The sequence below is a fragment of the Nycticebus coucang genome, chromosome X, assembly GCF_027406575.1.
Source record: "Nycticebus coucang isolate mNycCou1 chromosome X, mNycCou1.pri, whole genome shotgun sequence".
NCBI lineage: Eukaryota > Metazoa > Chordata > Mammalia > Primates > Lorisidae > Nycticebus > Nycticebus coucang.
In genome coordinates this window covers 42011622-42025801 of record NC_069804.1, presented here as the reverse complement: position 1 = coordinate 42025801, position 14180 = coordinate 42011622, and the positions used below count along the sequence as shown (strand labels likewise).

The 14180-nt window shown below is 41.6% G+C and overlaps 2 protein-coding genes across 4 annotated transcripts in view; one reads left to right on the top strand and one right to left on the bottom strand.

Annotated features, from left to right (window-relative positions):
* Positions 1-3792: 3792 nt before the first annotated feature.
* Positions 3793-4441, bottom strand: LOC128577531 (40S ribosomal protein S7). The gene has a single exon (XM_053579772.1). It carries the CDS (start codon positions 4407-4409, stop codon positions 3825-3827), a length of 585 nt encoding a protein of 194 aa, XP_053435747.1. The 5' UTR covers positions 4410-4441; the 3' UTR covers positions 3793-3824.
* A 2611-nt stretch (positions 4442-7052) lies between these two features.
* Positions 7053-14180, top strand: part of MED14 (mediator complex subunit 14) — a 91019-nt gene continuing 83891 nt past the window's right edge. For 2 of the 3 annotated variants that reach the window (XM_053581162.1, XM_053581161.1), the window contains exon 1: positions 7053-7955. In XM_053581162.1, coding sequence (XP_053437137.1) covers positions 7741-7955 — 215 coding nt within the window. In that variant the 5' untranslated portion in view covers positions 7053-7740. Of the gene's footprint in view, positions 7956-8095; positions 8358-14180 lie in introns of those variants that run through there. The other variant, XM_053581163.1, reaches the window with a different exon arrangement.

The window sequence follows — 14180 nt, the reverse complement described above, 5'->3', positions numbered from 1 at the left end:
CCTGGAAATATCTGGTCCCATTCTGAGGGCTGTTTTCTTGCTTTACTTACTGTGTTCTTGGCTGTGCAGAAGCTTTTTAGTTTGATCAGGTCCCAGTAGTGTATTTTTGAAGCTGCTTCAATTGCCTGGGGTGTCCTCCTCATAAAATACTCACCAAGACCGATTTCATCAAAGGTTTTCCCTGCACTCTCTTCTAGTATTTTTATAGTTTCATGTCTTAAGTTTAAATATTTCATCCAGTGAGAGTCTATCTTAGTTAATGGTGAAAGGTGTGGGTCCAGTTTCAGTCTTCTACAGGTTGCCAGCCAGTTCACCCAGCACCATTTGTTAAATAGGGAATCTTTTCCCCACTGAATGTTTTTAATTGGCTTATCAAAGATCAAATAATGGTAAGTAGCTGGATTCATCTCTTGGTTCTCTATTCTGTTCCAGACATCTACTTCTCTGTTTTTGTGCCCATACCATGCTGTTTTGATAGTATAGTCTGAGGTCCGGTAACGTGATTCCTCCTTTGTTTTTATTTCTGAGTAATGTCTTGGCTATTCAAGGTTTTTCTGATTCCATATAAAATGAAGTATTATTTTTTCAAGATCTTTAAAGTATGACAGTGGAGCTTTAATAGGGATTGCATTAAAATTGTATATTGCTTTGGGAAGTATGGACATTTTAACAATGTTGATTCTTCCCAGCCATGAGCATGGTATGTTTTTCCATTTGTTAACATTCTCAGCTATTTCTTTTCTTAGCGTTTCATAGTTCTCTGTATAGAGATCTTTCACGTCCTTTGTTAGATAAACTCCCAAGTATTTCATCTTCTTTGGCATTACTGTGAATGGAATAGAGTCCTTAACTGTTTTTTCAGCTTGACTATTATTGGTATATATAAAGGCTACTGATTTATGAATGTTGATTTTGTAACCTGAGACGTTGCTGTATTCCTTGATCACTTCTAAGAGTTTTGTAGTAGAATCCCTGGTGTTTTCCAGATATAAAATCATATCATCTATGAAGAGTTAAAGTTTGATCTCTTCTGACCCTATATGGATACCCTTGATCGCCTTTTCTTCCCTAATTGTGGTGGCTAAAACTTCCATTACAATGTTAAAGAGCAGCGGAGACAATGGGCAGCCTTTTCTGGTTCCTGATCTGAGTGGAAATGATTTCAATTTAACTCCATTCAATACGATATTGGCTGTGGGTTTGCTGTAGATGGCCTCTATCAGTTTAAAAAATGTCCCTGCTATACCAATTTTCTTAAGTATTCCAGTATTGTTTTTAAGATGTGCATCCACATTGGTATATGCAGCCCTAATTCATTTGAATAGTTATATATTAATAGAAATATAGTAGAACCTCTATAAGTTGACCACCCAAGAGACTGTAACAAATTGGTCAACATACTGAGGTGGAACATAAGGAATTAGGCCTATTGTACTGATGTGTACATTTGGTGCATGTCCAGTCTATGAAAATTAGGTCAACTTAAGTAGGTGGGAAAGTAGGGAGGTGGTCAACTGTGGATGTCCTATTGTATAATAATTTACTTCTCCAGTCTCCTACTGAGGGACAGTTAAAGTTGTTCATGATTTTTTTTCTTCTACAAATGCTGCAAAGAACTTCCTTGTACATGTCTAATATAGGCAGGAAGGCCTCTCTAAGGATTTTCTCATTTAAGCTGATACTTGAAGGATGAGAAGCCAGTCCTATGAAGAGCCAGGAAACAAGTACTTCAAGTATCTACAACATACCATAACATATCTGCAGTGAGAGGAAATGGCATGTACTAGACCCAATGAAGTTACAGTAAGTAAGGAAAAAAGTGGCCAGAAAAAAGGGATGGATGGAGAAACAGGCAAGGGCTACTCTGTTAATGGCTTTCAATGCCACAGTAAGAAGCCTGGGTTTTATTGTAAATGCAAAGACATTATAGTGTTCTCATTTTTTCTAGGTTGGTCAGACCACAGCCATGGTATTGTGAGTCCCTTCCTTTAATGTCATTGTGAATAGAACATCTGTTGACTGAATACAGTTACTGCTTTTGTTCTCCATTTTGGAATAACTGATTGCAATATCTTATAAAAAGAAAGAAAAATTACTTTTCCTTGCTCACCCTTTTGTATCTGAGGGACAATTGTACATAAAATGAAACCATATGCATTACAATTTCATTTTTTCATCAAAAGAGCTTTAAACGAAATGCCCCTTTTTCTCCATGTTTTACAATCAATTTGTTGTTCCTTTTATTAAAATCAGATTGATTTCATGAAAGATCTGAAGTCAATTTAAGAGCTGAGAAAATATCATGCCGCTAGCTCTAATACTATCTGAGGTGTGACAGAATCAGCTGTTCACCAAAAGAGAAAGAAATGAAAAAAGTGAATTAATGTACCTATACTACAGTGTCAAATATTGTCCTGTAAGGCTTTAAAATGATAAATTATAAATTATTTCTAACAGTGGTTTGAACATAGGCATTCCTTTTGTAACTCAGATAAACAGGCTAACATTTTCTCTCCATCCATTTCTTCTACTAGTCCTTTCTAGGTTTGCAAAGTGGCTATATTATCTAGTTGGGAGGTAGGATATCACCCCACTTTATCTTACCTCCCTGCCCTCCAATAATTCAAGCACAGGAATCTTGCAGTCCAATTGTTGTATTTTCACACTGTTTTTATTTGGAACATTCTTTTTGATAACTAGTACTTTTTCTTTTTTAAGGATATATATTCAAACTCAGAGAAATTTCAGCAAACTCTAATCTGGCTTATGCAGGTGAAATTTTCTCTTTTCTAAAATTACACTGCACCTGTTAATTTTTTTCTTTTACTTGCAAGTTGGTTATACTCTCTAAAACAGGGGTCCTCAAACTATGGCCCGCGGGCCATATGCAGCCCGCCAAGGACATTTATCCAGCCTGCCCTGTTTCTGCCCTGTGTTTTTGCCACTGCTGCCTGTCCTGCTTAGCAGCAGACTGTTCCCAGGCCTGCAGTGCCCATGTGTGGAATGTGCACTGCACTCTCCAACTCCCCTCCTTCTCTCTGTCTCTCAAGTCCTCCTCTCAGTGTCATCACTTGTTAAGACTAGCAGTGACAAATATGGAACCGGACATTGACCATCTCATTAGCCAAAAGCAGGCCCATAGTTCCCATTGAAATACTGATAAGTTTGTTGATTTAACTTTACTTGTTCTTCATTTTAAATATTGTATTTGTTCCTGTTTTGTTTTTTCACTTCAAAATAAGATATGTGCAGTGTGCATAGGAATTTGTTCATAGTTCTTTTTTTTTTAAACTATAGTCTGGCCCTCCAACGGTCTGAGGGACAGTGAACTGGCCCCCTGTTTAAAAAGTTTGAGGACCCCTGCTCTAAACCTTTACTTATTGCCAAAAAGAATGAATATCAAAAGGCATGGTATATAACTGTGTTTATATATGCAATAAGGCAGAATCAAAATCCTATCAACATCATGCAGAATTATATTCTCAATGTTAGAAAAGAATTTAAGGACCATCTTGTATAACCACTTCTCTTTTATATCTTCATGACAACAGGGTTTCTTAAGTGAAGTCAATATTATTTTCAAAAGAGAGAGAAAAAGAAACTTCAATAAAACAGATCAAAACAACTGCAAAAGAAATGGTCCCATTCTAGTTTCAAAAATAAGAAAGACAACAAGTGTTTATGAAGATGTGGAGAAAAGGGAACACTCGTACACTATTGGTGAGAATATAAATTAGTATAGCCATTTTGGAAAACTGTGTGGCGGTTTCTTTTTTTTTTTTTTTTTTTTTAACTGTGAATATACTTTATTTAGTCATTTTTGTTTACAATTGAAACTCTGGGAATTCAAAATTAACATCTTTGCCTGTGAGCTTCTTATAGACACCAGAAAAAGTTTCAACCTTGTGCTCCACGTTGTTCTGCTGGGCCTTGTCCAGGTGCACCTTTATGAGTCGGCTGCCGTCCAGCTTCACACGAATTCTCTTGCCCACAATTTCACTGGGGAAGACCAGGTCCTCGAGGATCGCATCGTGCACAGCTGTCAGAGTGCGGCTCCTGGGACGCTTTTGCTTATTTTTTGTACGGCTTTTTCGAGTTGGTTTAGGCAGAATTCTCCTCTGGGCAATGAAGACAACGTGCTTCCCACTGAACTTTTTCTCCAATTCGCGTACTAACCGGACTTGAATTTTCTGGAAAGATTTCAGTTGAGGAACGGGAACAAAGATTATGATAGCTTTCCGACCACCACCAACTTCGATTTCCTTGGCTGCGGTTATATTCAGCTCCCGGAGCTGAGCCTTGAGGTCCGAGTTCATCTCCAGCTCCAGCAGGGCCTGGGAAATGCCCGACTCGAACTCGTCCGGCTTCTCGCCATTGGGCTTCACGATCTTGGCGCTGGAGCTGAACATGGCCTTCTCCTTACAGAGAGCCGGCTGAGGAAGAGCTGTGGCGGTTTCTTAAACTAAAAACATTCTAGATGAATGTATGAGTTTAAAAACTAGAAAAAATTACCATATGGTGCAGGAATCTCACTTCTGAGTATATATCCAAAGGAACTGAAATCAGTATGTTAAAGAGATGTCTGTATTTCCATGTTCATTGCAGCATTATTCACAATAGCCAAGACATGAAATCAATCTAAGTGTCCATCAACGGATAAACGGATGTTTAAAATGCAGTGTATATACACGATGGAACATTATTAATATTTAGCCTTAAGAACAAAATTCTTTCATTTTTGACAACATGAATGAATCTAGAGGACATTATGCTAAGTGAAATAAGCCATGTACACAAAGATAAAGACCATATGATGTCACATATATCTGGAATTTTAAAAAGTTGAACTTATTGAAGTAGAGAGTAAAATGGTGGTTACCAGAGGTCGAGGATGGGCCACGGATGAGGAAAGAGGATATGTTGGTCAACAAGTAGAAAGTTCTACTTAAGAGGAATGAATTCTGGTGATCTATTGCCCAGTAAGGTGACTATAGTTAATAACGATGTTTTGTGTATTTCAAAATTGCTAAAAGGATGGATTTTAGGCTTGGCGCCTATGGCTCAAGCAGCTAAGGCACCAGCCACATACATGTGAGTTGTCGGGTTCCAATCCAGCCCGGTCTGCCAAACGACAATGACGGCTGCAACCAAAAAATGGCTGGGCATTGTGGCGGCGCCTGTAGTCCCAGCTACATGGGAGGCGGAGGCAGGAGAATAGCTTGAGCCCAGGAGTTGGAGGTTGCTGTGAGCTGTGATGCAACAGCACTCTACCCAGGGCGACAGCTTGAGACTCTGTCTCAAAAAAAAAAGAAAAAAAGGATGGATTTTAAACTGTTACCACAAAGAAATGGTAAGTGTATCACTTGATGGATATGTTGATTAGCTCATTCCACAATATATACATGTATCCAAACATCCCATTGTATCCTTTAATTTGACAGTTAAAAAATTTTGTTTCCTGAGGTAGCACCTTCTAGCAACTACACCTGTAGGGGGTATAAATAATCCTAATGCATTAAAAAAATTTTTTAAAGGCTAGTCAAGTGAAGCAGAAGGAGTGGAGAAGGAACAAAGGAATCTGTAACTGGCTATGATCAATTAGTTGTAAACACCACTGCACTCAGACCAGCTGCTTTTTTTTCTTTTTTTTAAAAAACAGGGTCTTGCTGTTGCCCGGGATTAGGTTGCAGCGGCATCTTCACAGCTCAGTGCAATCTCAAACTCCTTAGCTGAAGCCACCCTCTCGCCTCAGTCTCCCTAGTAGCTTAAACTACAGATGCACATCACCACATCTGGTTTTTAAATGTCGAGACGGGGATGGCTCGGCGCCCGTAGCACAGTGGTTTCGGCGCCAGCCACATACACTGAGGCTAGTGGGTCGTACCCAGCCTGGGCCAGCTAAACTACAATGACGACTGCAACAAAAAATAGCCGGGCGTTGTTGTGGCAGGTGCCTGTAGTCCCAGCTACTTGGGAGGCTGAGGCAAGAGAATCGCTTAAACCCAAGTTTGAGGTTGCTGTGAGCTATGACGTCACGGCACTCTACCGAGGGCGACATAGCGATACTTTGTCTCAAAAAAAAAAAGAAGTAGAGATGGAGCCTCCCTCTTATTCCTCAGGATGGTCTCCAGCGATCCTCCCGGCTGATCCTCTGGCCTGGGCTTTCCTGGAGCACTAGGATTACAGCCATTAACGCCACCGCACCCGGCCTTTCCTAATGCATTTTTTTATGCATAAATACCATAATGATATTCTGTGTAAATGTGCTTTAGAACCATAAAGGGAAGGAACAAGTGATTTAAACCCCAGAGGTCACAACTTAAAAAAAAAAAACAAAAAAACACCGTTGAATGCCTTTGAAGAATGACAAAGGATTACACAAGTGGACGACACTGTGAGTATTCTAACCTTAGGGAACAGCACAAGCGTCTCCCATATCTGAGAGTTAGAGATGAAGTTCCAAAAAGATGTTTGAAAAAGGTCGCAGCAACCGTTTTAAGTGAATGTTAGATGCACATTAGAATCACCTGGAAAACTTATAAAACTCCCGAAGTCCAGGCATCACACCATATCAATTAAATCTGAATCCACGAGGGGAGACTCACATAGTTTTTAAAGCCCTCCCTGGTAATTCCAAAATGCAGTCAAGGTGCAGAATCACAGTTTTAAAGCAGGCTCAAAAACTTAAAAGTGGATTTTGATGGAGAAAGTGGCAGTAAGCACAGAAAATTAACCGAAAGCCTTTGAGGTCGGGGCGGCTACAGCAGGAGCAGGGACAAAAAGCTAATGAGAGCCAGCAGCAAAGGTTTTAAGGGTCGTTTCTTTGTTGAACTGATGGGATTTAGAGGGCTGTAATGAACTCGGCATATACCTAGCTCTAGTAAAGTTAACTTATTCTGCCAGCGACTTGGTCCCTACCCCCAATCATATTTTCTCTCATCTTTTCCCACAGTTAAAAAAAAAAAAAAAAGGACGCAAACGTTCTCTCTCCCACGAAACGTGTCTCGGACGTCTGTGGGAGGAGCAAAGACTAGAGAAATCACAAGCGGACTGCTACTACAATTTCTTCGCCAAGCCAGAGCCAGGGCTCACAAACATCTAGGGAAGGTCTTCCCGACCGTGTCAGTGCCTCACTTAGAGTGCGACGACCCATTCCTCAGGGCAATTTGTCCCTTTTAAAACGCTGGGGGCAGAAAAGGGGAGCGGCGAGGATAAGGGCGGGGCACCTACTGACGTTCGCAGTGAGGAGACCGGCTTCCGGCGGCGCGCGGTCCCCTTCCGCTTTCCCGCGCGCGCGGGCTCCGCCCTACTCCCACGCGCCCACCGGCGCCGCCGCGCGCGGAGAAAAGACCCAGGTTCTGTTGGAAGACCCCCTGCAGGCTCCCCTTCCGCCTTTCCTAACTACTTCCGCTTTGGGCCGTCAACATGGACGTTGCGGCTGCCTGGCGGGGCGGCTTCTGAGCAGTTGCGGAGGTGCAGGTTCTCCGCAGCTGCTGCCCCTCTTCCCCTCCCTCCCGCCCCTCGCTGCCCCTTGCCCCTCGCTCCAGTCCCTGGGGCCGGCGGGCTTGTCGCTACATGGAGACGGACTTCCGCGGTAGGCGCACGGCTTCCTGTTCAAAGGCTGTCCGGCGGTAGGCGGTGGGGACTCTGCCTGCGCCCGGTTTGGCGCGGTGACCGAGCGCCCGGGAAGCTCGAGGGTCGCATCTTGTGCGGTTGCGCCAAGGCCGGCCCTTCACTGCCATGGCCCCAGTGCAGCTGGAGAACCACCAGCTGGTCCAGCCCGGAGGCGGTGGCGCGGGTAGCGGTGGCCCCGTGTCAGCCCCGGCTCCTCCTCCTCCGGGAGCCGCCGTGGCGGCGGCAGCTGCGGCTGCAGCTAGCCCTGGCTACCGGCTGAGCACCCTCATTGAATTTCTGCTGCACCGGGCCTACTCGGAGCTCATGGTGTTGACTGACCTGTAAGTGCCGCCAAACCCAAGCCTGTTCCCCAGCCTCCCTCCCCCCCTTTCCCGCCCAACAGGCTGGGGGAGCTTTGCGCCGCCCTCTCCCCAAGAGGCTGCTGTTTTCTCCGCTGGGCTGCATAGTCTAGAATTTTTTAATTCAGGGTGTTCAGTGGAGGTGGAGGAGAAGCTTTGTGTTTGGGTTCTTTTGGGCGATGAAGCAACCGAGACTTGCTAATTCTGGGTGTTGTTAGACTTTTAACAGAAAATTATCTGAGGTTTTTGTCCAAGTTCTTGACAGAACTCATTGATTTCTTGGCTGGAAGCTTTTTTGCCCCAAGCCCAAAATCGAGTTTTCAAAAAAAATCCCAAAGATGAGAAATCTGTTGTACAGCTTCTTGACAATCCATTTTATTAAAGGTAGGCTGTAATTGCTTCTAAGTTTTAACGCACATATATAAAATAATCCGGACGGCTCCTGTGGCTCAGTGGGTAGGGCACTGGCCCCATACACTGAGGGTGGCGGGTTCCAACCTGGCCCCGGCCAAAAACTGAAAAAAAAAAAAAAAAAAAAAAAAAAAAGGCCGGGCGTTGTTTCGGGCGCCTGTAGTCCCAGCTACTCGGGAGACTGGGGCAAGAGAATCGCCTAAGCCCTGGAGTTGGAGGTTGTTGTGAGCTGTGTGACGCCCCGGCCCTCTACCGAGGGCGATAAAATGAGACTCTTGTCTCTAAAAATAAAATAAAATAATCCAAAATTTTGGATTCGCAAGTATTTTTTTCTGAAACGTTTGAGTGTTTGATACCTTCGTGAATTTAGTATAAGTAAAATATTTCTTGTAATTAGGATGCTGTTATCTCTTAGGAGTCCTAGTTACCCATGAAATGCCTTGGGGGCATGATTAAAGTGTTAATCCCTTCAGAATAGGATCAGAATACACTAATGATTTTCAGTATGTGAAGAAAAGGCCACTATGAAATTTTGGGACTCTATTTACATCTTATACCCCAGGTTCAGAAAAGTAAATCAGAATTAGTTTTATTCTAGATTATTTTGAAATACATTAGTATGCAGATATTAAGCTGTAAAGTGTCACAGTTTGTTACTAAAGACTTAAAATATTTGTAGGTGACTGAAAGAATTGGAATAGGTTCCACTTAACTCTTGTAAAACGTCATTCTGTTTTGATGTTCTTTATTGAATGTGACAGAAAGAGGTAAGGAACACTACCCTTGTCCTATGTGAACTTTAAATAGCTGTTATGAATAGGGATTATTGTAGTAATACACTTCTCTGCAGCATTTATTGTTGGGTTTCATAAAAAATCCAGGAATATCCATGAGAAAGTTTTGTTTTTGTGAAGGTCACCTGTCCTATATAGAGCTGTGTGAAAAATTTTTGAAAACTGCTGCTATCAGTGGCTGTGTAATTTGCTTTTCCACAGAAGATTGGTAGAAATTCCTTGAATCATATTGTTCTTTTTACTATTTTAGGTCTTGATTTATGAAGAGAGAAATGTCTGTGTTATTGCTGTAGAATACGTATGTGGTTATAGTTCAACGCTTTTTATATAATGGTGCTTCCCCGTATTTCTATCTCCAGCACAAACCTCTCTGATGAACACTAGACTCTATCCATGTGGCTATGTTTGGGTATCTAATGGACATTTCCGCATACCAAGTCCAGAATCAAACTCCTGATTCCATACCCCCACTCCCAAAATCTTCTTTGCTACATTATCAAATAGTATCTTGGTGTTCAGGCTGCAAATTCTGGAGTAATTTCTGGCTCCTCTTTCTTTATATCCCTACGCAGTACATGAGCAAGACCTGACTTCAGAATCTGACTACTTCTCAACGCTTCTACGGAGTTTGGTTCACACCACCTATCTAATCATTCACCTGTGTTACCACAATAGCCTGCTCACTGGTATCTTTACTTGCCTCTTATCCCCCCCACCCCCCACCAGTTTCCTCTCGGTGAAATAGCCAGAGTGATCCTTTTTAGAATTTCTCTACTCAGAAACCTCCAGTGGCTCCCTATCTCACTTAGATTAAAAAGTTTTTATAATCACCTGTATATCTGGTGACTGTAACATTTATGGTACAAACTGGGACACTTCTGAGCATGAAAGGTGGGGCTGTTAGTAATGTCAGAACAGGCATAAGCCCTAACTGTTTTGAGCAAATAATGACATGGGGTCATCTTACCTTTAAGGTTCTATATGAAAAAAATAAAAATAAAAAAGACTCCACATGACCTGTCTTCTCTCCTTTACCTGTGTAAGTTCATGTCCTCAAACTCTCCTTGCTTATTCTTTTCCAGCCACACTACTCTTGATGTTTCTTGATAGTGCACAGTATGCTCCCAACTTAGAACCTTTGCTCTTTCCCCAGAATGTGTTGTTTGCCTTCTCATTTCCTTTAGGTCTTTGTTCCCAGAAGGACTTTCTCTGACCACTCCTAGAATAGTACGCTGTCCCTTCACTCTATCTTACTTGCTTTTTCTCTATAGCACTTATTGCCACCTGACATTATTAGTTAGTTTTCTGTCCTGTCCTTCCTCATATAAGGTCCATGAGGACAGAGATTTTGATTTGTTTGCAACTTTCCCATGAGCTAGAACAAAGCCCTGCACATAGCTGGGGCTTAATTATTTATTGATTAATATATAATGAATTTTTAGATTCATCATAAACGAGTATATGGCCTAGTTTTCAACAGATCAGTAGGGTGACTATTGTTCACAATAGTCTGTTGTACATTTCAATACGACAGGAATAGAATAATTTGAATGTTTCTAGCATAAGGAAAAAACCGATATTTAAGGTGACAGATATCCCAAGTACACTCTTTACATACTTTATAAATGTATTAAATAGCACATGTACCCCAAAACTATGTACATTTTTTATGTATCAATTAAAAAATTGTTTAAGGCTTGGTGCCTGTAGCTCAGCGGCTAGGGTGCCAGCCACATACACCAGAGCAGGCAGGTTTGAACCCAGCCAGGGTCTGCCAAACAACAATGACGACTACAATCAAAAAATAGTTGGGTGTTGTGGCAGGCACCTGTAGTCCCAGCTACTTGGGAGACTGAGGCAAGAGAATCGCTTAAGCCCAAAAGTTTCGGCTTAGTGCCTGTAGCTCAAGCAGCTAGGGCACCAGCCACATATATCGGAGCTGGCGGGTTCAAATCCAGCCTGGGCCACCAAACAACAATAATGACAACAACAACAACAAAAAAGCCCAAGACTTTGAGGTTGCTGTGAGCCATGACACCATGGCACTCTACCCAGGGCAACAGCTTGACAGCTCTGTCTCAAAACAAACAAAAAAAATTCTTTAAAAAATAATTGTCAGGCTGGGTGCTGTGGCTCACACCTGTAGTCCCAGCACTCTGGGAGGATGAGGCAGGTGGATTGCCTGAGCTCACCAGTTCGAGACCAGCCTGACTAACAATGAAACCCTGTCTCTAAAAAATGCCAGGTATTTTGGCGGGTGCCTGTAGTCCCAGCTACTTGGGAGGCTGAGGCAAGAGGATTACCTGAGCCCAAGAGTTTGAGGTTGATGTGAGCTATGATACCATGGCACTGTACCCAGGGCAAGAAAGTGAGACTCTCTAAATAAATAAATATAATTGTCATAAGCTATGGAGAATTTAATGGGAAACGTCCCTATTGCTCTTGTGTATAGTTATATAAAATAATTTTTTTTTTACTTTTGATTTGTAGCAACCAAAACTAGTTTAAGAACTTAACTATGGAAGTTCCTAAAAAGTGCATTTTTAGTTGTTCTGGGTAGAGACTATAAAGATTAATATATGTGGGTCACCATAATAGTTTCGAGATAGACTGTGTTATGTTCTATTATTTCACTTCCAAGTAATAGTTGACAGTGTTTTTTTTTTGATTCACCTGGGCAAGTTTCAGCTAGCTCTGCTTATTGGTGTTGGTAAGAGGGCTTTTTTTGTTTCTGTCTGTGTGGATTTTGTTCCTTGATTTTTGTGTATCTCAGAACTTTCATGATGACCCACATGTTAATGTCGAGCCAGTATTCTATGTATGCTTATTAAGAGTCTTTAAGGACATGGTTACTTATTTTTGCAACTTTTTATGTTTGTGAGCTATTGAATGTAAATGAGACAACCTTGTCCATTAAGGTGGTTTTGTTTTGGCCCCAGATTTCTGGTTTTTTCCCTTCTTCTTGTCTACTTCCCTTCTCCCCCAACATATATGCTTGCATACTAGAGTTTATTCTCCACCTTGACATTTTAGGAACCTCAATTTTTCTTTTTAAAAACCTTTTTTAATTAAAAAAAAATGCCAAGAAGTCAGTCATGTAAACTTGTCTTACTGTATTTTGGTGTAAATAAGTTTATGTGCCTTACTTCTAGACACTTGCTTGTTAGGGCTTTTACTCTCAATGGTGGATTTCCTATCCATAAAAGATTTTTAAATAAATTAGGGAGAATAGGAGAAAGATAGGCAGCAAAACCTGTCTTTTATCCTTGAAATGGTATCACCTCTGATGTGAGATGATCCTTTTAGGATCTTTGGGGCAGGTGGAAGGAGCTGGAACAATGATTTCTGTTCTACCTTCAGAGATTGTACTTCCACCTCCACCATCCATCCCTGGACCCATCGTTCTCATTCTCTCCCTGCCTTGTGGACAAGAGCTGTGGTTTCTCAAGGAGTCTTCTCAGGAGCTTTGGCATGTAGAGGAACCTTCCAGAGGCTGTTTTTACTTGCAGTCTTCTAATAGAACCTTAATTTGTGCTTATCCCTCTGGTCTATTGGCCTTTCTAGCCCCTACCTAGTTCCCTTTATCACTCTGATCATAAATTTAGTTTCCATTCCATTGTGTGCCCTAAGAATAGCAGGTAACTACAAGCCAGAACTCAATTTAATAGTTTTCCCTCCTTGTACTTTGAACTTCTGAAAGTAGTTTTAGTTTTTCTTTTTCTATGGGATGTAGAGGATTTAAGTGACAGGGCATGCATTTTTTTTAAGAATTGATAGATATGGGGGAGGCATGAGAGTTGTTAAGGCCATTGAATCTTGGACTATGGGGTAGAGGTTAACAGAATGATGATTCAGGAGGCATATCGGGACCTTTCTAAATATCAGTGGATGTGAGAGTATTAAATGGTATAATTTATCAGGGAAGAAGTTAACGTTGGTTGCTGACTATCAATATTGGAGAACTAGCAAAAAAGAAATCGAAACCCTATTTGAGCTATTTAATATAGACTGGGCACAGTGGCTCACACCTGTAATCCCAGCAGTTTGGGAGGCTGAGGCAGGAGGACCACTTGAGGCCAGGAGTTGAGAGCAGCCTTGGCAACATGGTGAGACCCTGTCTCTACAAAAAATAAATTAGCTGGGCATAGTAGCATGCACCTGTAGTCCCAGCCACTTGGGACAAAGGATTGCCTGAGCCCAGGAGGTCCAGGTTGCACTGTAGACTGGGCAACAGAATGAGACTGCAAAAAAATTAATGAAAAAAAGGTAATACAAATCTTTTTCTTTTTTTTTTTTTTTTGAGACAGAGTTTCATTATGTCATCCTCGGTAGAGTGCCGTGACATCAGAGTTCACAGCAACCTCAAATTCTTAGGCTTAAGCAATTCTCTTGCCTCAGCCTCCTAAGTAGCTGGCACCTGCCACAACACCCGGCTATGTTTTCGTTGCAGTTGTTATTGTTGTTTTTTTCAGGCCCTAGCTGGGTTCAAACCCACCAGCCCCGGTGTATATGGCTGGCGCCCTACCCTCTGAGCTATGGGCACTGCCGGTAATACAAATCTTTTCATTTAACTACCACGCAACATCATAATTATTGTAAAACCCTTGATTGACATCAGCCCTTTTGTGTGCCTAACTTCTAGTTTCGCCCACTGTAACAAAACATGGGATTTGCTTGAAAGCAAGGTATCTATCCATTTGATACAGAGAAGCTAGCACTTCTACATCTGTGACCATTTTGGTCTTAAAAGAGTATTTTCTTTGACACTTATGATACAGTGTGCTGGTGTGAGATTTGGTCTTTTTAAAATGTTTGAGGTTCATGCAATACTTCTTGAAACATTTTGAATGGAGAGAAGTGTTCCTTTGTTGGTTTTTCCCTTACAGCCGTATTGTTGGAAACTTCATAAAAAGTAGATAGCTGTACAAGTTTGTAGTAGTTATTTACGCAGCTTTTCTGAAATACTAAGGTATTTAATAGAGTCAAAATAAAGACCATTATC

Bases quoted from the DNA above. Each gene is read 5' to 3' on its own strand.
- LOC128577531 (XM_053579772.1), bottom strand. From the start codon at position 4,409: ATGTTCAGCTCCAGCGCCAAGATCGTGAAGCCCAATGGCGAGAAGCCG.